At 41.1% G+C, this 21050-nt stretch overlaps 1 protein-coding gene across 2 annotated transcripts; it reads left to right on the top strand.

The window, feature by feature from the left end:
• Window positions 1-408: 408 nt before the first annotated feature.
• On the top strand, window positions 409-18972 carry LOC308301648 (uncharacterized protein). 2 transcript variants are annotated; one of them, XM_080745708.1, is made up of 15 exons: window positions 409-779; window positions 1158-1190; window positions 1323-1361; window positions 4434-4481; window positions 4896-4946; window positions 5617-5670; window positions 6692-6745; window positions 8775-8979; window positions 10833-11095; window positions 11862-12111; window positions 12465-12712; window positions 14755-14808; window positions 15221-15244; window positions 15565-15588; window positions 16971-18972. In XM_080745708.1, the coding sequence occupies exons 1-15, from the start codon at window positions 590-592 to the stop codon at window positions 17213-17215; spliced, it is 1782 nt and encodes a 593-aa protein (XP_080601834.1). In that variant the 5' UTR covers window positions 409-589; the 3' UTR covers window positions 17216-18972. The 2 variants fall into 2 exon arrangements, with proteins under 2 accessions (XP_080601834.1, XP_080601835.1); XM_080745709.1 differs by lacking the exon at window positions 15221-15244.
• Window positions 18973-21050: the final 2078 nt, after the last annotated feature.

Raw genomic sequence — 21050 nt, 5'->3', positions numbered from 1 at the left:
CTCAATATCTTTTTCCAAGACTGTACATGTGTGGCGGAGAGAGTCGCAGCCCCAGTCTTGAAGCCTCAAAAGTCTAGTATCTCCCTTGTTCCATAGGGATATCCCTTTGGAGCGATGGTTAAGATATTGGACTTTCGCGCGGGAGACCCAGGTTCGAGGGAGGGGAGGTTCAGATCACCTCCGTTACATTGGTGCCGTGACCTGGATCCGGGCTTCCCTGTAGGAGGAGGTCTAAAGTGGGGTGAGTGTGGCGGAGAGAGTCGCAGCCCCAGCCTTGAAGCCTCAAAAGTCTAGTATCTCCCTTGTTCCTTAGGGATATCCCTTTGGACCGATGGTTAAGATATTGGACTTTCGCGCGGGAGACCCAGGTTCGAAGCCGGGGAGGGGAGGTTCGGATCACCTCCGTTACACATGTACCAGTTGTTACACTATTATATATGTGGGAATGTAGAGAGCTGCATTTTCTGTTATACATTTATCTCTCTTTTTTTTTTTTCTTTTTTTTTTGTTTCTTTGTTTCTTTTTTCTCCAAACAGCACGTTTCGTGGAGGAGAACAGGAAACATTTGATAACATATGTTTCACAAGTCATGGCTATACTAGACAATCTAGATTCCATGGTCCATCCTGAGATCTATGATGAGATTCAAGAGGAGGAGACAAGCATGGACCAGATGTGGATCCTGTATAGACAGATACTACAACCAGCGGGAACAAATGTCAGAGCAGCATTTTACAATGCTCTCAAAGTTCACCAACCATACCTGTTGAAGACACTTGGTAAGATCACATGTAGCTACTAAATGCCATTTTCCAACACACAACCTTACCATAACCTTAACATAATTATAGCAGCACTCCTATAGACTCCTAAGGCAGTCCATGGCCAGTGAGGAGATATGATCCCCCCCACCTGTTCCTCGGTCTGCCTTGCATGGTGTGCATGCGCATGTGTGTGTGTGTGTGTGTGTGTGTGTGTGTGTGTGTGTGTGTGTGTGTGTGTGTGTGTGTGTGTGTGCGTGCGTGCGTGCGTGCGTGCGTGCGTGCGTGCGATTCAGAATATGGTCAGCCTAATATATGCATGCGTGTAATGCTTGACTTTGTTTACATGAATTATACACAAATATGTTAACATAATCCAAAATGTAATTGTTTCAGATGAAGAAAAGGTCAACCACGGTGACTGTGTCGGTGAGATATACTGACTATACTATTTTCACTACTACACATGTTGAAATATGGGCATATGTGTTTTCTGCCTGACAGCATCAATATATAATAGTTATATAACGTAACATTACCTGAAACCTTTTCCCCCTATAGTGTCTATGGATAGGACTGACACTGACCCTCAGGCTTTAGGTAAGTATAACATCCATCCATGATATACTTTATTTACTTACTGAGTTCCACTGCATGTAATCAAGTACGTAAGGGATAATGACTGCCTGAGTGGTCGTTATAAAATCCTTGAAGGGATTATTTCTCGATAACGGCCGCTCAGACAGACATTATCCCGCTTATTACACAGCTTATTCATAATTAATACATTTGACTCAAAACTAGGGATGGTCCGATCAGGTTTTTTGGAACCGATCACCGAGCACCGATCACAAAAGTTTGATCACCCGATACCGATCAATCACCGATCCGATCAAGTTATTATTTATATATTATTTATATTTTCTAAATGTTAATGTTTTAACTTTAATTAATTAATTCATTCATGAAATCATTTATATATTTGCCTTATAGTTATTTACCAGCATTACTATGTATTTATTATCATAGCAGTAACTAATTATTCCTTCAGCACTGTGGAATTCAATACCCCAAAATGGCCTCAAGTGGGCATACGGCTGGTTGATCGGATGCACCGATCGGATCGGATCGGTGAATTTACCTTTTGATCTAAACCACCGATTATCGCCGATCACGCTTTGATCGGCCCGATCCATTGCCGATTGATCGGTAACATCTCTACTCAAAACTAAAAACAAAACTAAGTATTTCCTTGTTTACAGTACTGAAGGTTTTCCAGAAGCGTTCCCCCTGAGCCCCCCCCCCCCCATGATTGGGGTGGTGTAGAGGTACAATCATAGATAATTTAAGCTGCCCGCTTCTACAACCACAATGCGAGGCGGGACTATGGCTGTGACCTAATCACTGTAGCGGTCAAAATCATTAAGCAAACAGCCGTCGCCGACGGGGTCCCACGCCTTTTACTGAACGCTTTGGTTCCCATGGCGACGCGTCTATGCAGAAGACGTTGTAGACGCTACGTGGAAAGGGAGCTTCTGGCATTGTAGAGACCGCTGCGATGGCGGCAGGTTTATCTATCGATTATTAATAATTAATACATTTGACTCAAAACTAAAAACAAAACCAAGTATTTCCTTGTTTACAGTACTGAAAGTTTTCCAGAAGTGTTGCGCTGAGCGTTCCCCCTGAGCCCCCCGCCCCCCCCCCCCCCCCCCCCATGATTGGCGGAAGGCCCCAATCAAACATATTGATTTATAACCAAAATCTTTGCTTCTGGGGGTCAATCAATCAATCAATCAAACTTTAATTATAGAGCACAATTTACACAACCTTAGCTGACCAAAGTGCTGTACAGATGAAACAGTTTAAAAAAGACATCAAGACAAAATAAAACAGTCGAACAATCAAAGACTTCAAAGGCAAACAAGGAATATAAAAACTGACATTTAGGAGGTATTAAAAGCCATAGAAAAAAGGTGTGTTTTTAGTAGGGACTTAAAGATTTCAATAGATTGGGCGGATCTGATATGGAGGGGTAAATTATTCCAGAGCTCTGGAGCCGCCACTGCAAAAGCGTGGTCACCTCTGTTTTTTTGGGTTTTGTCTGTTGGCACAGTCAGCAGTGACTGGCTGGCGGACCTCAGGGCTCTGGGTGGATTATAGCGGTCAATGAGATCAGACATGTAAGAGGGGGCCAGACCATTTATTGATTTAAAGGCGAAAAGGAGGAGTTTAAAATCGATTCTGTATTTGATCGGGAGCCAGTGGAGTGAGGCCAGAACTGGTGTGATGTGATTGAATTTTTTGGTCCCTGTAAGTAGACGGGCAGCAGCATTTTGTACTAGTTGTAATCGTCTGAGAGAGGAAAGGTCAATACCATAGTACAGTGCATTACAATAGTCCAGTCGAGATGTTATGAAGGCATGGATTACTGTTTCAAATAGTTTGAGGGGTAGATAGGGATTTATTTTGGCTAGTAGTCGTAGATGGAAAAAGCTGGTTTTGACGGTGGAACTGATCTGTTTATTGAATTTGAAATTGCTGTCAAAAATAAAGCCAAGGTTTTTTGCACTGTCGTGGATATTGGAGGAGAGGGGACCTAGGCTATTAACTCTTATACTGCTTTGGACGTTCCTGTTGGCCCCAATTCTAGAGAGTGAGCCGCGCCAATACGGCCGTTCGTTCGTTTACCTTGTTGATGTCCTTAAGCTGATGAGGGGTCGCGCCGCCGTGTACTGTAATCACATCGCGAGCAGTGATGGTCTTAAAAATCCATTATGCGTTAACATCAACAGAGACCAATTCTCTTCCGTGTTGATTTTCTCTGTCCCAGAGGCTCTGTGGCCAGTGACTGCTCTCAATGTATGGGAAGCGAGACCGGCCAAATTCACATTAATGGCATGACGCCGCCCTCTGCTGCCTGGTCTGCGAAAGTGCAGACCAGGCACTTAAAAAAAAAAAGAAAAAGAATAATAATAATGTCTATCTATCTACTATAACGTCGCAAAGGTAAGCCGCTTTTTGATGGCACCAGACCCAATAAATAAATAAATAATCTGGCAGGGAAAAAGTTAACGGTGGGTCCCCAGAAGAAGAAAAAAATTAGATTGAGATGGGGGTTACTTGACATGACAAAGTTAGAACCACTGATAGCATATGCCAAACTGTTAGGATTTACTTTGTTGACTCAAGAATGCTGAGTACAGCGCCACCAGGAGGCGGGTTTGAGTAAAACACATTTTTGCACAGTACTGCTACAGATTTTGTCCAAAAATCATGCAGATCGGTACACAGTATCTCTATAGCCATTAAACGAAACGGGTATTTCTTAAATTGTTGTTCCTATGTATTAACATGCAAGCACCAGTTAAAGTTACTTTCCAGCCCTCATATACTGTGTGCACAGTGCACACCCCATAACCCACACATAATTTCAGAGCTCACATCTTCGAACGGGTAAGGGCTAGTCTATCCTAGGAAAACCTGTCACCCAACACTTTTTGTGGAGCAACTGAAACTGCATTTTTTCTCCTCACAGGGTATATAAGGCTGAAGTCCAAATATAGACCAAACACTCTATAGTAACTAGTATTCATCAGGACATAGACCTGTTGTTATTATTTAGATTAAATTAAATCACTTAGCCTATTGTTCTCCTACCTTGTGTTGCAGAATTGGCTCCATTGTTGCCGTCATCCACCCAGACTGTGGGGTCTTCAGGTGAGATTTCTATTTTATGGATGAAATGATGTGTGTGTGTGTGTGTGTGTGTGTGTGTGTGTGTGTGTGTGTGTGTGTGTGTGTGTGTGTGTGTGTGTGTGTGTGTGTGTGTGTGTGTGTGTGAGAGAGAGAGAGAGAGAGAGAGAGAGATGTGTACTCAGGCATTTTTGGTGTGTGCTGTATTTTAGCCCAGATCAGTGTAAACTATATTGAACTAACTATACTGTACCATTACAGTGTCTGTACTTTTGTAATACTAGAGGTAGTTGACCTCACATCTAGTTCTTGTGAGGACTGCCAATCTGACCAATATGCCCATATATGGAGGTATTATATCTGTCAGTCCTTGTCCCTTTTATGCCCATTTGTGGAGATCACTGATGTCATCAGTATATGCACAAATGTTCTCTGCAGGTCCTGAGGGTGAAAACCCACCGCCTCGGAGTGATGTTGAGAAAGAAAAAGGTACATATTTCTGCATTATATGTACCTTGACAGGGACGGACTGCTGGGGTGGTGTAGAGGTACAATCATAGACAATTTAAGCTGCCCGTTTCTACAACCACAATGCGAGGCGGGACTATGGCTGTGACCTAATCACTGTAGCGGTCAAAATCATTAAGCAAACAGCCGTCAGCGACAGGGTCCCACCCCTTTTACTGAACGCTTTGGTTCCCATGGCGACGCGTCTATGCAGAAGACGTTGTAGACGTGCTTCTGGCGTTGTAGAGACCGCTGCGATGGCGGCAGGTTTATCTATCGAACACTGATCATTTCCGGTTACCGTTGTCATCTGCCGTAGCCGCCCAAAAGCTTAAATTGTCCACTGTCAGGTTTGAAAGAATTGCCTGTTAACTGTGAACAACACAAATTACTGGGGTGGTGTCTAGGTAGCCTGGCATTAGCCAGACTGATCACATGGATTCACTCACACTTTCCTCCACGGTATCAGACTGGACTTCGGCCTATAGCGGAGGGTGCGGGGGATGAGAGCAAACCTTTCCACAAGATTACCTGACGAGACTACCTGACATTTTTTTACAATGTCCTCCTAAAAATAAACTAAACTAAATTGATTAAACACTGGTCTGGTGGTATTTGAGTTCAGTTGTGATCTCTTTTTTTGCCTCCGCAGATCCTGAAGGTGACCCACCGCCACAGACTGGGAGCGACTTTGAGAAAGGGAAAGGTAAGTACAGTACAGTTTAGGCATTTAGCAGATGCTCTTGATCCAGAGTGACTTACAATAAGCAAGGTAATACATCAATACACTAAGCAAAGTATCATCAATACAATACAATAAGCAAGGTAATACATCAATACACTAAGCAAAGTATCATCAATACAATACAATAAGCAAGGTAATACATCAATACACTAAGCAAAGTATCATCAATACAATACAATAAGCAAGGTAATACATCAATACACTAAGCAAAGTATCATCAATACGATACAATAAGCAAGGTAATACATCAATACATCAACATCAGTACATCAAATGTTTATTTTGATTGATGGCCCCTGATGCCAGGTATTTTGTTTAATTTCACCTTTTTCTGGGGCCCAAGTGTTGTACTTTCACCTACATGTATAAATATGTGTATGCGAATAAAGATCTCCTCCTCCTCTTTCCAACCAAGTATAAGTGTGTGTTATGCTCCATTCTATATTTGTTTGCTTCAAAAGAGCATACGCTAAATATGCCTTTTGATCAATGCATTTCTGTTAATTTGCTTTAATCTATATATTATTATGGTGCCGATCACCATTTAACCACAAGCTCACAAGTTGTCACACTTTTTGAGGCAACAGTATCAAGGGCTGTAGACAGACAGTCACGCTGCAATGCTTTACAGACAGATACTCAAATTAATTAAATGACATTGAATACTTTTGTTTATAAATGCCTCCTCATTAACTCGTATCACTTTATGCTCTATGGTCAACACTCACCATTTTGGCCTTTTACTTATCAGTACCTATTGATTTGGGAGTGTATGGAAAGCAGATGCACTCTGTGTGCAGTGAATAGTAAAACTACTGTACCTGACATTTTTACAATGACCTCCTAAAAATAAAATAAACTAAATTGATTAAACACTGGTCAGGTGGTCTTTGAGCTCAGCTGGGATGTATTTTATTTTAGCTACCATTTTGGTAGCACTTTATAATGAAGTATTATTTTATTTTATTTTTTGCCTCTGCAGATCCTGAGGGTGACCTACCTTCACCGACTGGGAGCGACTTTGAGAAAGGGAAAGGTAAGTGTTTCTGCATTTCTTTACTGTTGGTGTCTGGGGGGTGTTAGTCTGGGATCACTTCACTTTACGGGGTTTGATCCGGTCGGGAGCGGAAACCACTTTACGTCATGTTGTAGTCCTAGACAGACTACACTTTGGCCGGAACTATCAACCGGATTCAGTTTTAACCCAAAATATTCCCCTGCACCCAAGGACATACTTTTAGGGCCGACCTAATAAACACCTTGATGAGGCGTAGTTTTGCTTTCGAAAGATTCGTTTGGTATGTGCATCTTTTAATCCAACGCGTAGCGACTGGCAAGACTACTTAGGCTACTCCAGCATTTTAAAAGGGATTGGGGAAACAAACGGAGGGAACCAAATCAAAGCAACGCCGCTTCTTCTAGTGGTTTCCGCGCTTTAGGCGGAAACCAAACGGTCTGTTGTGAACGAACACCAGGCTCTCTCCCGGGAGAAAGCCTGGTAGGCGAGGTTAGGGGGGTGTAGAGGAACAGTGTGTTGCTCAGGAAATCGGTCTATACTGTACCATTACTGTACTAGTGGCCCTCAGCCCCTCACATCTAGTTGTTGTGGGGACTGCCAATCTGACCAATATGCCCATATATGGAGGTATTGTATCTGTCAGTCCTTGTCCCTTTATGCCAGGGGTGTCGAACTAACACCCTAACTGCACCCTATACTGCTAGCTGCTAACTGTAGCTAGCAGTATAGCAGTATATCATTTTACAAATTGTGTTCATTATTAAGTAAAATAGCTACTTTCATTATTGGTATTACAGTTGCAGTTAGGTACGAGAGATGCTATTTGTTTAAAGGAGTAGTTCATCCCCAAAATGACTTTTTTTTTCTTTGATTACTCACGCCATGGAGACTTGAGTTCAATAATATATTTTTATTTTATTTGTCGCATTACTAAGACTAAAATGTGATAATAGTACACTTCCCCCCATTGATTCCGGATGGGGACCCAAATGCATTTGGGTCCCCATCCGGAATCAATAGGCATGTATTTATTGTAATCAAATTTCTGTTTTAGGAATGAGTCTCCATTGGCTCCATGGCATTTTGGGGGTGAACTACTCCTTTAAGAAGTGCCAATAAGAATAAACCATTTGGTAATAGAATAATTCAATTTGTGATTGTCTCTGCTATAATTTGTAAATGGCTAAAAAAATATATTATTGATGCAGGACAATAATAATTTTTATTGTATTTTATAATAAAAAGAAAGTAATGAACAATAATGGCATATTCAGAAAATATCTGAATAATAAAACTTTTACATTTTATTATTATTATATTTTTAAATAAGTTATTTTCTTAACAACATTAATTTCCATGTCTAATATGTGTAATCTTTGAGTACAGTTCGAATATTGTAGGTATGTTCAGGTATTATTCATAGCCAGACCCCCCACCCCATTCCTAGCAATGCTGTCATCTTCAGAGAGAGAGAGAGAGCTGGTCACTTAACATTCCAATCAATCAACTCAATCACTGCCAGGTGGAAGAAACCTAGCCTGCAGTGAGAAGGCATTAGTTAGGTTAATTCTTAAAACAATCATAACTCTTGACAGGAATGGGCTAGAGACTTACTTTTCTTTTTCTTTCTTTTCTTACTTTTTCCTAAATGCTCAGAAATGTATGCTCTATAAGCATGGGGCCGGATTGAATCATCTCGCGGGCCGGATCCGGCCCGCGGGCCGTATGTTTGACATCCCTGCTTTATGCCCTTTTGTGGAGATCACTAATGTCATCAATGATAGGGCCAATCCATGACTGCATTTCAACCGAACAGTGAAGGGAAGTTACTGTTTGGCCCGATCATTTTCTGATTTCTCATACTTGCTCCCTATGGGCTGAAGTCCAGACTGATACCGTGGAGGAACATTTGAGTGAATTCACGTTATCAGTCTGGCTAATGTCAGGCTAGGCATGTCCCCTTTTGTGTCCATATATGGGGCTGACTGACTTGTTTGCGTCTTTTCGTTTTATTATGTCCAGCAACGTGTGTTTCAATATGTTTCAGCCACAGAGCCAGGTCACGTTGTCAGTCAGCTTGGCCTGAATAGACGAGAGAAGATGGTCATTGCCATCCAGGATATGCTCTCTACTGAAGATGTCACTGTGCAGAAGATGAGGAAACTTGAAATCCTGGATTCCAAATCAGCCAAAGACATTTTCCACAAAGTTCTTAAGGACCTTCTTGAGCAGCGTCTTCTCGATAATCTGAAGTAATTTTATTTTGAATTAAGTTTTAGCTCAAACATTATAGTACAAGAGAATGTACCTTTCAGACCACAATGCTTCTGTGTTGTCATATCATATTCTAATTTATTCTTTCTATTTCCAAAAAAACTTAAAATGACATATACAACTAGGCCTATAACATACAAATAGTCAGTAGGCTAATATACTATAATACACAGTGGTCATTATCTAGGGGTTGATAGGCCTGTGACACATTTTTAACACACCCATTATTTAATTATTTAAGGACCCAAAATTGTAATTTGCGCTGCATAGAAACCAATGGCTTCGCTTTGTCCATATCTTTTATACAGTCTATGACACACACACACTAGAGCTGGGATACCCGACGGAAAACCTGGGCTCGGGCCGGACGCATTTTCATAATTAATTGTCGGCGTCGATTCGGGTCGGACATATCATGCAATCTCTCTGATGATGCGCGCAGCGCACGACTCCTGTGTGTGTGGCACTGTGTGTGTGCTGTTCGCGCTAATGTTGCAGGCATGGAGACATAACTCTAAGCATGGAGAACGTCCCAAACGCTGAGGTAAACATGTTGTAGTGGTGAAGGGAGCTCGCTGCTTGTTGGCGCCGTGTTCCCCACTACTGTACGTCCCTTGAATTGGAAGTTTATTTTTGTGACGGTTGTGGTTGTGTGCAGTGCACTGTGCATTGCAAGCCTTGTCCGTCCAACACACACATTAACAAGTAAATCCTGGGTTATACTCCGTCGTCACGGCGTGTTCTGTGCCAAAAGTGGCTGATCTACAAGCTCACAACGCCTTGCATCCGCAACACGTTGTGAGCTGGCAGATTGGCTATTTTCCAAATGCAGAAACTTACAGGATGAGTGTGCAGCCGGCAGCGAGTCACTATAGTCAGACGTATATTATTTATATTTAATAATCGACACACAATGTAAATACTTTCACAAGCCACAATGTGGCTTAATATTCATAATAATCATAACAAGCAGGAAAGCTGCATGCACTGCACTTTAGAACAAGTTTGCTAGTCAGTCAGTGTAAATCAACACTGACTGACTAGCAAGGAGGGGAAAAAGCGGTGGGAATTATAAGGGTCGGTCCTCGGCGCAGGTCGGGCGCATTTTAAAGGGACTACACCATGAATTTTCATTTTTCCAATTTTTATGTATTTTCTTGGTGTCCCACCAGCACAAAGTCCTATTTCTGACCATTATGTCTTTCTCAGTTTATGGGCAGATCTATGTTAGCATGTCTCAGAACGGTCCTGATTGTGAAATGTCAGATTTGTGATGTCACAAGGCCCTGAGAAGGAGGCAGGAGGAGCTGGGAGAGGGTTGGGGAGGGGTGGGCAGGCCTGAGAAGGAGGCAGGAGCAGCTGGGAGAGGGTTGGGGAGGGGTGGGCAGGCCTGCTGAGCAGGAGGTGGGGAGGAGTGTGGGGCCAAAACTGGCTCAATAGCGCAGTCCTCCCACTCAGGACAAGGTGGTACTGCAGCTGAAAATGCTCTGAAAGCCAGGCAGAAATGACAGGGGCTCTGTATTCAGGAGTGGTAATTTAGCCTCAAACCTTTTCAAAAACGTTTTTGGGACACAAACAGGGTTATATAAATTATTTTTAAATGCATGGTGTAGGACCTTTAATGATTTTTGGTCAGACGTCGATCCGGGTCGGACAAAAAACTGTCACACGGGTTCAGCAGGGACAGAAAAAGTGGTCCCGATCCCAGCTCTAACACACACACACTTAATTTAACTAAATAAACAATCGACTTCCCATAACAGTTTTTATTATGGGTAAATAATTATTAAGAGAATGAAGCTGAGATGTTAATATTCTCTCCTTGTACCAGGGATACAACTTGTTGGATATCTCTGAAGGAGCTGGATGACAAGAAGTTTCAGAACTTCAAGTTGTATCTTCAAGATTCTAAAAACCTTGAAGGTCTCGAGCCGCTCCCAGAGAGCCTTCTGGAGAACACTGACAGGATGGAAACTGCCCGTCTGATCATGCAGACCTACCAAAGTGAGGAAGATCAGAACATAATAACCAATGTTCTGGAGGAGATCAAACAGAAGGATAAAGAGATGCTTCCAGATGAATCAACTCCAGATGGTACGGTGAAGAGAGGTCTTAATATGTTTAGAAGTTAAGCAAGAGATAATCAATGAGAATCGAAGGGATCTTTGTCACCCTGAAGGTGATGTGCAATTCATAATTTCTATCTGTTATGGTAAATGGTGTATTTATATATCCAAGGCACCTTTCACACAACCACTCATATTACTGATAGCAGAGAAAACCAAGTTTCTTGCTCAAGGAAACTTCCACACTAACTCTGGGGGAGCCCGGGATCTGCTTTGGAACCAGAAGGTTCCCAAGCGGCCACTCTACCCCCTGAGCCACTAGCAGGCATTAGCCTACATTAGTAGATCCCAAGATTTTTTCGATGTAGCCACCCCTTATATCTGACAATCCTGAGACCCCATGTGCACGTACGCACACGCGTGTGCGCGCACACACACACACACACACACACACACACAGACACACACACACACACACACATTTTGTTAACCTCTTACGTCGTACACTGAATAGTGAAAATAGCTGATCTACAAGCTCACAATGTGTAACATTGTGATGTGCAAAGTGGGAGTTAGCTAGGATTTTGTTCAACAAGTGATCTTTGGTTGAAGGTGGCCACCAACTGCAGGTTGGGAAAACCTGGCCTAACGTCAAACTCCAAAAATGGACATAGGTCAACACAAACACACTATCTTGCAATAACTTTCCTTTTAGAAACATAAAATGTTCAGAAACATGTTTAAATATGTTCCATCCACAAAGTCTCACCCACAAAATAATTGTCTATCCCCAGCATCAGCATATCACTTTGTGACCCAATATCGGAATGACCTGGTTAAGAGAGTGAAGATGATCGATCCCATCCTGGACCAGCTCCTTGCTGAGGGTGTCATCAACCCTACTGACTACAGCAATGTGACGTCTAAGCCAACCACTATGAAGAAGATGGTGGAACTCTATAAACTCCTGGATTCCAGAAGAGACAAAGACATTTTCTACAGCGGTCTCCAGAAACATGAGCGATTTCTTCTTGATGATCTGAAGTAATTTTCTTTTGAATTAACTTTAGGTCAAATTTTGTTGTACACGAGAATATGCATTTTCAGACCAAGATGCTTTCAGTGTTGTGTCATTATCCCACATCTCATTCTGTTTCTAAGAACCCCACACTTTAATGACCACACACGCACGCGCGCGCCGTGTGCGCGCACACACACAACACTACACATGTTGGCAGTCATAAGGTTTTTTACACATAATTATACTGTTTACTCTGCAGGATCTATAAGAATAATATCCAGTAATCATTCCCTAGACGGAGGATAATAGGACTGTGGCACATTTTTACACCCCAAACATTAGTAAATGAAGCTGTAACACCCTTTGTTTGTACCAGACATCCACCATGGCTCATTGACACTCTGAATGAGCTGGACGAAAATGAGTTCAAGGACTTCAAGTCATGTCTTCAACAGTCTGATAACCTTGAAGGTCTCCAGCCGCTCCCAAAGAGCCTTCTGGAGAACACTGACAGGACAGACACTGCCAATCTGATCATGAAGACCTACGGCAGTAAAGGATCTACGATTGTGATGAATGTCCTAAAGAAGATCAACAAGAGTGATCTGAAGTCTCTCCCCAAAGGTACAGTGAATAGAGAGTACACATGTTTAGCCATTTAAAATGCTCCTAGTGGGAAATGTATGGAGAACTAACTAGTGGTACTGTGTTTATAAGAAGAAGAAAAAAGCAAAGTGGCAGAAAATGTAATTTGTTTTTTTTTTGTGCGACCTACCGTATATGTTCAAGATTTATTGGCCATAACAAAAAGTGGCCCGTTATATCGTAGTCACTAGGCTGAATTGAAAAAGTGTACAGTACATTAGTTTATATTTTTATATGGAAAGGAACAAAAATCTAAATCAGAACATGATGTGCCAGAAAGGCCAAAAAACCTAGAAGGTCTTGTCGACAAGTATACACACACAAACAACATACATGTACTACATACAGAGAAAAGAAAAGAAAGAAAAGAAAAGCATGGATTCATAGGATGTGAATTATACGTAGCCTGCGAGGTCAGTTCAGGCAGATATACTCGAGTGGTTTCACACTGCGCTATGTGGGCGTATACGGATGCTTATTACAACACTATTACGCAAGACCTTTCAGCTGATCAATTGCCGGACTATTTAAGCTCACCTCAGTCTGTCGTTCTCCCTGCTGTCTTTTGTCCTGGGCTGTTAGTATGCGCTTGTTTTCTCCCACCACCTCCCCAGCACCGCCAGTGGGCTCTGCTATTAATCTTTTCCCCATGGGGGGTTGTTATTATATGACTAAGAAAGACAACAAAAAAAAGAGAAGGATACACAAGACTAAGAAAGACAAAAAAAGAGAAGAATAAAAAAGAAAAAAAGGAGGAGGAGGATAAAGATACCAAAAGGAGAGAGAAGAAAGGGTGGATGAGGTACAATGTGCAGTCGGCAGTCTCAGAAAAGAAAATGTAACAAGGAGGTGGCAACGGGCGGCCAGATAAAGTTATTAGGCCTGGATCCGACTTTAAGTCGACGCACAGCATTCCAGAAGTGTAGCGCTTATTCGCTCTTGTATCAAACCGGCACTCGAAACGTTATTAGAATTTAACATATTTTCTAAAGTAAATATGGGGGCGGCTGTGTTAAGAACGTTTTGTTGTCAAGCTCAACGTTGGGCATTTGGACTTATACATGGAGAAATGGAGCAAACCTGTTTGGCCTAAACATGGAGATGTGGAGAACACTATATATGGAGATAGTCCAGTCCATCATGTCATATGGGACTACCGTCATAGACAGTAGCCATTGTTAGGCCGGAGACAATGGCTGTCTGTCTGACTTACTGTTGAGGAAGTGATGTCACATGACATACTTTTTATGCCCATATATGAGTAATTCTGTACCAAATCTCCATGTTTAGGCAAACTCCACACAGAAAGGCCCTATCGCCAACCCCAACTAGGGTGTGGGCGATAGGGCCTTTCTGTGTGGAGTTTGCATGTTCTCCCCGTGTCTCCTAGGGTTGATACCCTCACAAAAACATGAACAAACTCCCCCCAGAATGACAACAACTAGAATCGTCAGAGAAACGCTGTGGTTGGCCAGATGGTCAAGAATTGGCGCGACCTCGCCCTTGCATGTCACCCTGAGGTCGCATGTCACCCTCAGGTCGCATGTCATCCTCAGGTGTCTTACTAGTATATATACCTCCCTGCTCTTTTATGGTTAATGATGGTTATGCCTATGTGGTGTATGCGCCTGGACCAGTAGGCCAGTGGGCAAAGTTGTGCTGAGCAGGGAGAAAATTGTAGCAGAGCCTGAACGCCAAGATAAAATGTACATCCACACTTGCATACTTATTCTAATAAAATATTGCTTCAATCTATTTGTGATTTATCTGACTGAACTTAGTTTAATTGAAAATGTAATACATCTTTATTTTATTTTAAACCAAAATCCTCTCTCTCACACTTCAGTGTGCCAATTTTAACTATGACAAACTACTGGGGTGGTGTAGAGATACAACACTGTCAGGTTTTAAAGAAGTTTACAATAACTTCCTAAAAGTAAACTAAACTAAATGGATTAAACTCTGTGAGCTGTGATCTTTTCTTTTTTTTTCTTTTTTTCTTTTTTTTTTTGCCTCTGCAGATCCTGAGGGTGACCCACCGTTACCGACTGAGAGCGACTTTGACAAAGGGAAAGGTAAGTGTTTCCGTATTTCTTTTTAACTGTGGAAGACACAGATAGCGGGGTGGTGTCTGGGGGGTTTAGAGTTACACCCCTCCCCCCCTTCACTAGATGACAACCATAACAATTTAGGAGAGAATGGGGGGAAATATGGAAAAAAGTAGACTGTGTGTGTTAGTGTGTGTTTACATGACATTTTTCTGCGTAAAGATAAAAGTTAAGTCCACACAGGCATTGTATTGTCTTTAATATACATTGTGTGGTATGCTATTGTTCCTTATGTATTAATAAATTAATTAATAAAATAATTGTGCAGACTTTATCTTTATGCTTATACCGTACCAGTACCTGTACAATAGAGTGGATGTAAATTTTTGTTTCTCATGAAATTTTTTCACACAACTCTGTTCGTCTCCACAACAACCAGGTCCCAAACGGATCAAACTGAAAGGTGAGCATTCACACATCATCAATTGATGAGTGGCTGCATTTACACACACACACAGTGTGTGTGTGTGTGTGTGTGTGTGTGTGTGTGTGTGTGTGTGTGTGTGTGTGTGTGTGTGTGTGTGTGTGTGTGTGTGCCTGCGTGTTTGTGTGCCGTGTGTGTGCCTGTGTGTGTGTGTGTGTGTGTGTGTGTGTGTGTGTGTGTGTGTGTGTGTGTGTGTGTGTGTGTGTGTGTGTGTGTGTGTGTGTGTGTGTGTGTGCGATACCTGCAAGTGGTCATGACATTTTCACACACAAATTTTCTCCCCTTTTCTCCACAACCAGGCCTACCAATGCAGCGTTTCCAAAGTAAGCATTCACACACAATCAGTTTTTTTTGTGTCTGCATTTACACACAAGCACAAATTCACTTGATTAACATTTTACCCCCCAAATCTTTAAAGATTTGTTTTGGGGATTTTATGCCTTTAATGATAGGACAGTATACTGACAGGAAATGGGGGGCAAGATTGGGAGTGACACGCGGCAAAGGTCGTCCAGATCGGGAATCAAACCGACAACGCCGCCTGGCATCCATGCATATGTGGCAATGCCTAAGTGGTATGCGCCTGGACCAGTAGGCTGGCGGGCACCCCACCCCCCAAAATTCTAAGCATGCTAGACAGTGGCTGTGAGGGGAAATTGTTTCAGTACCAGCATTTACATCATTCCAAAAGTTTTTGAGAGACAGAGAGAGACTACATGGTTTTCAGAAAGATCGGAGACACAAGGCCCTTATTTATCTATGTAACATTAAAACCAGTGCAGATCCGACCACCACAAGCCTAATTCTCAACCTAGCCTAACATTATTTTGTCAGACTATCGGGGCGTCATAATAATGGGCCCTCTAATGAGACGATTGGGTATTCCCCGTCATCTCTTGCCGGGTGCATCTGCTCCTTTGATGTACTCACTCTGGACTAGACACACAAACATTACACAAGACATGGGGCAAACAATCTTCTATCCATCTTCATCTGCGTATCCGTAGTCGGGTCGTGGACGTTCCAGTAGATATGGAACTGCTCTGGTCAAAGATCTCTCTCTGTCTGTCTGTCTGTGTCTCTCTCTCTCTCTCACTTTCTCTCTCTGTATGTCTTTTTCGACTGCACCCTACGCACACACCACAAACATGCGCTCTCTCTCGCTCACCATGTGAACGCTCGTAATCTTTCTATATCTGATGCTCTCTCTGCCATCATCTCGAGCCAGCCTCAACTGACACATACACACTAACTCTCCACCACACAGCAAATCTCGAATGCGCTAGCGTTGTTTTTATGAACAATTTTATTGATAGAACAACCGTTTGTTCATAGAACTGAAATATCACATGTAAGCACCGTCATGACACTACCGGTATTGAACGAACTGCATTAACACTATGTACTGTGAAAACTGAATGGCAGCTGAACGGCATTCAAAATCAGCACACGTTCACAGAAAATAAAAGTGTGAACAGCATTTCAATATATCAGATGACTTCCTAGTTAATTTTTCATTTTCAGCTCCTTACCGTAAAACACATCTGTTAAACTTTGGGCATTACAATAACTTTACTATTGACACATGTTTACATTAGAAGACCTGTTGGCTATACAAATGATTATGAAACATGCAGGAACTAGCAACTAGTAAGCTACTATATAGCCAATATCAAATTCTTATGTTCATTTCCCTCCTCTTCAGTGGTTAGCTTTGTTGACAAAGAAAAGGATTCTCTGATTAAGAGAGTGACCAAAGTCGAACCCATCGTGAATCATCTCGTTGAGGGGGAGGTTATCAGCGATGAACAAAAAAGTGATATAATGGATATGCCCAAAACTGTGGACCAGATGAAGAAACTCTATGCACTCCTGAACGATCCAAAAGCCAAAACCACTTTCTACAAAGGCCTTGAAAAACATGAACAACAACTTATTAAGAATTTGTAGTTGTTTTTTCTGTTTTCTGTTTGGTGTTTGTATTGTGGTGCATGAGGTGATCTTCAACACAGAAATGATCTTCTGGTTTTCGGATTACTATCTAATATTTAATACAATTATTTTCACCTTTTTTATAGTCTTTGATTACAATGGTTTGACCATGGCTTGAACACCACCATGGTGTTTAAAAAAGCTACAGACTGGTGTACTCTGTTGCATTTGTTTGATCATGTTTGTATGTTACCCAAGGTGGTCTCGGGTAAAGTGATGTACTGTAGGTGGTGGTGGAGGTCTTGGTGTGTCCAAGGCTACGCACTCGGTTTGGAGAGAAGGAAAGAAAAGTAGGAAAAGAAATAAAAATAAAATGCAGACGATTTTTGGCCAAGTGGCCTTCGCCAGGCCCATGTTGTTAACCCCATGAAGCAATGTAATAGAGTAAGACACTAGGTTGCACAGCAGAGAGCAGCAACCATGGATGCTTGTTATTAATGTCTATATTACAACAGAGAGAGAAAACTCCATACTGCTCAATTGTGATTAATATCACAGTTACCAAGGAATTTACAAAGGCTAGTTTTAATGTTTATGACCTGTGGTGGTGTTCTGCAGTTCAGCGATGGAACTGTGAGAGATTTTGAGCTTCTAAAAGTTTAATGTTTACAAGAGATAGTTCAGTAACGACACTCAAAACACAACCTCGAGGACACTAAATGTTTGAGAAGCCTTATTGCTTCAATGGATGAGATCAGAGTTACTGCACACCAAGGTTTTAAGAGAATGAAACCCGACTCCACACAAATGGCACAAATAGCTGATCAACAAGCTCACAATGTTTTTATTGTAGATCGGCTATTTGAAGTATTTTAAGGGATGGACGAAATGATCTATATATCCAATCACTGTGATCAATACACCATGAGGTCAGAATGATGTTCTACTATTAAATACAAATTACAATGTAAGCACAACATGTCCCTGGTCTAAGATTATACATGTGCTGTAATTCTGAAAGTATTTCTGTCAAGTTTTTTAGTAATCTGTGTGATTGCTTTAATGGCTTGTATCAATTATGTTTGTATCAGCCCAATAATCAGTCAAAATGGTACGATAATACAATATTAACTGGAAGTGTTATATTATCTTCTTCTACTTTTATTAGCACATAGTTTAAAAACAGTAAGGAATAAGAATAATACATAAACATATCTTGCAGGAGAGCTTAAGCTACCGGTATATACTGTAGAGAATATACTGCATATAAATGTGTGTATACAGTATCATGTTTATACATCAATAGTACTATCAAGAGACATACAGCACAAACAAATAAACCTACCTACGCTTCATTCATGCATTTATTTTGCACAAAATATACATATCTTTAAGGAATTTATCTCAGAATAGACATAATCTTAAGTTTTTCTTTGTGCCTTTTCATTCTTTTTTTATTGGGTTAGGGGTTTTACAGGAGCTGATAGACAGTTCCAGTCTGTTACTGGGAGCAGTAGAACATTTCAGGTGGGAGCTGTGTAGTGTCCTGGGTGGTGGTGGGTTATTGTCTGAGGAACATTCCCAGAATGCCTCGTTGTGTCCACAATTCTGTGTATCGTTTCCTTTCTGTTTATCAAGTTATTTGCTATGGGAATGCTTTGGTGGGAATGTATGTGTTAATTCACTTTTTGTTATGGAATTTATGCTATGTGTGCCTTTGTTATGAATACACCACTGCAATATGGGTAACTCCTCTATTCATTGACCATAAAGGAGTTTGGTGCTATGTGTGACAAATGTTATAAATAAAGGTGTTCCTATAAAAGATTGTTGTCAGGACTATTCTTTCGTATCAGTCACTCACTGGTCATTAAAGAATAGAGAACATACTGTATAATATAATTACTGTGGTCTTTCTGTATTAAATAGACTTGTGTTCTCCAACCAGTGGCTTGGAGAAAGTCGTCAAGTATGATATGTTGTGACAGAGTGATATACAAAGAAACATTTTAAAGCAAATGTAGTGCAATTTATTTAACATATTGGGTCATGGTGTTAAGGTCACAGTAGTTCAGATACACTGGTTTAATATCACAGCAAGTCTGTTGTACTTCTAGTTAACTAACCTATGTCAACTCTTCCAATTTAAAATCAGAACAAATACCAACTCATTTCTCAAAAAGACTAGCATAAAAAGACAACAAATTGTAATATAGCATAGTATACAATACGAGAAACCCATTGGGCATGTTGTAAAAAGGTCTTGTGTATAGAAACCACTGGAGTAATGTGGTTTAGTGTGTTTAGACTGTGTGGTAATGAGACATTCATAGCTGAGTGGTTAGTGAGCCTGCCTGGGGAGCCTGAGTTAGGTACCTGTCCCTGAGCAAGACTCTTAACCCCCAATTGCTTCCTGAGTTCCGTAGAACAATGTTTCTCAAAGTGCGGTCCTTGAGGGAGTTCCAGGGGTTCCACAGCTAAATGAGGAACCAAATGGACCCTTATGTAACACAGAGAGAGTACAAATGGAACCGGTTCCATTTGTACACTAAATTAACATTGATTTTAATATAAATTGGGCTACCACCAGAGATAGAAAATCCATAAAATGGGGGTCCGTAGCCTAATGCATGTCACACTGGAGGAATTCTAGAAATACTGCAGCTTTGCATCAGTCACATGTAATTATGTGTTAAATTGCAAATAATTTTTTATGGCATTATGTACAGAGCCAAAAAAACGGTTTTGGAGATAAATTTAAAACAATCCCAGAGCACCCTCTAGTGGCTGACAAACAGCACTCAGAGCTAAAACAATGTTCAGTTACTCCAGTATTCAGGTGATGCATCCACAGAAGCTTTACGGCATGGGGCATGGAAATGAGAAAGGCTGTGTTTTGCTCACATTTGTAATAATACTGATGCAGTTAAATAACAGTGAACATGTAATGGTAAATGGACTGCATTTAGTCAACATAACTCTTTTCTCCAAAGTGATTTACTTAGGTTATGCATTTCAAATTCACACTCCGATGGCTGAGGAAACCATGCAAGGCACCAACCTGTTCATCAAGATCAAGTAGGGGTTAAAGGACTACTTTGACACATTATTAATATAAAATGTAATGTTTTCAGTAAGTGTATAATTTTAAATTCAGGTAGTGGGTCGCAAATGTGGATAGATTTGATTTTCAAGGTAAAATGCCTGTCCCATCCCGGCTCAGCCCCTAATGTATTCAAACCTTGGTGAACCCCCATCCCACCCAGAACCAGCCCAGGCACACACTCCTCCCAAAAGCAGTACACTGTCACCATTTGCAATAGCTGCCATAGGTTTATTGAAATAACAATTATAAAAAGATAACAGATACAAAATGTTAATGTTACCAAGACATTATCTACAATCCTGGACCAGAATATTCTATTATTCCATAAAAAAAGAAAGTGATGAAATGTTAAACCTGGTGTTAAGTACAGCGCACATATCTAAGATTCATCGAAAAAGAACATTTCATCAAATTCGTCTGATATAAGTGTGCATGCATTGCTGACTTATTACATTTAAGTGAGTAAAAGTACAAGATTGCCATCAACATGTACTCAGTACTCAGTCCCATTTTTTCAAATGCATAAAATGTATAAAAATATTTTGTCACATTACGACACATACTGTCAGTACATAAGTCACATACAGTAAGTACAGTGTAAAGACCATATGATTCAAAGAAACTATAGGATGCCAGGTAAACATCAAAAGTAGCATCATTCTAACTACTAGGAACATTCTATCTAAAAATATATCTATATAAAAAACCATGTGAACAAGTAACCAACATGCTTATATGTTATATTAA

Source organism: Nannobrachium achirus (genome assembly GCF_963921795.1).
Source record: "Nannobrachium achirus genome assembly, chromosome: 17".
Classification (NCBI taxonomy): domain Eukaryota; kingdom Metazoa; phylum Chordata; class Actinopteri; order Myctophiformes; family Myctophidae; genus Nannobrachium; species Nannobrachium achirus.
The sequence above is the reverse complement of the archived record's forward strand: the minus strand, read 5'-3'. Positions and strand labels throughout refer to the sequence as shown.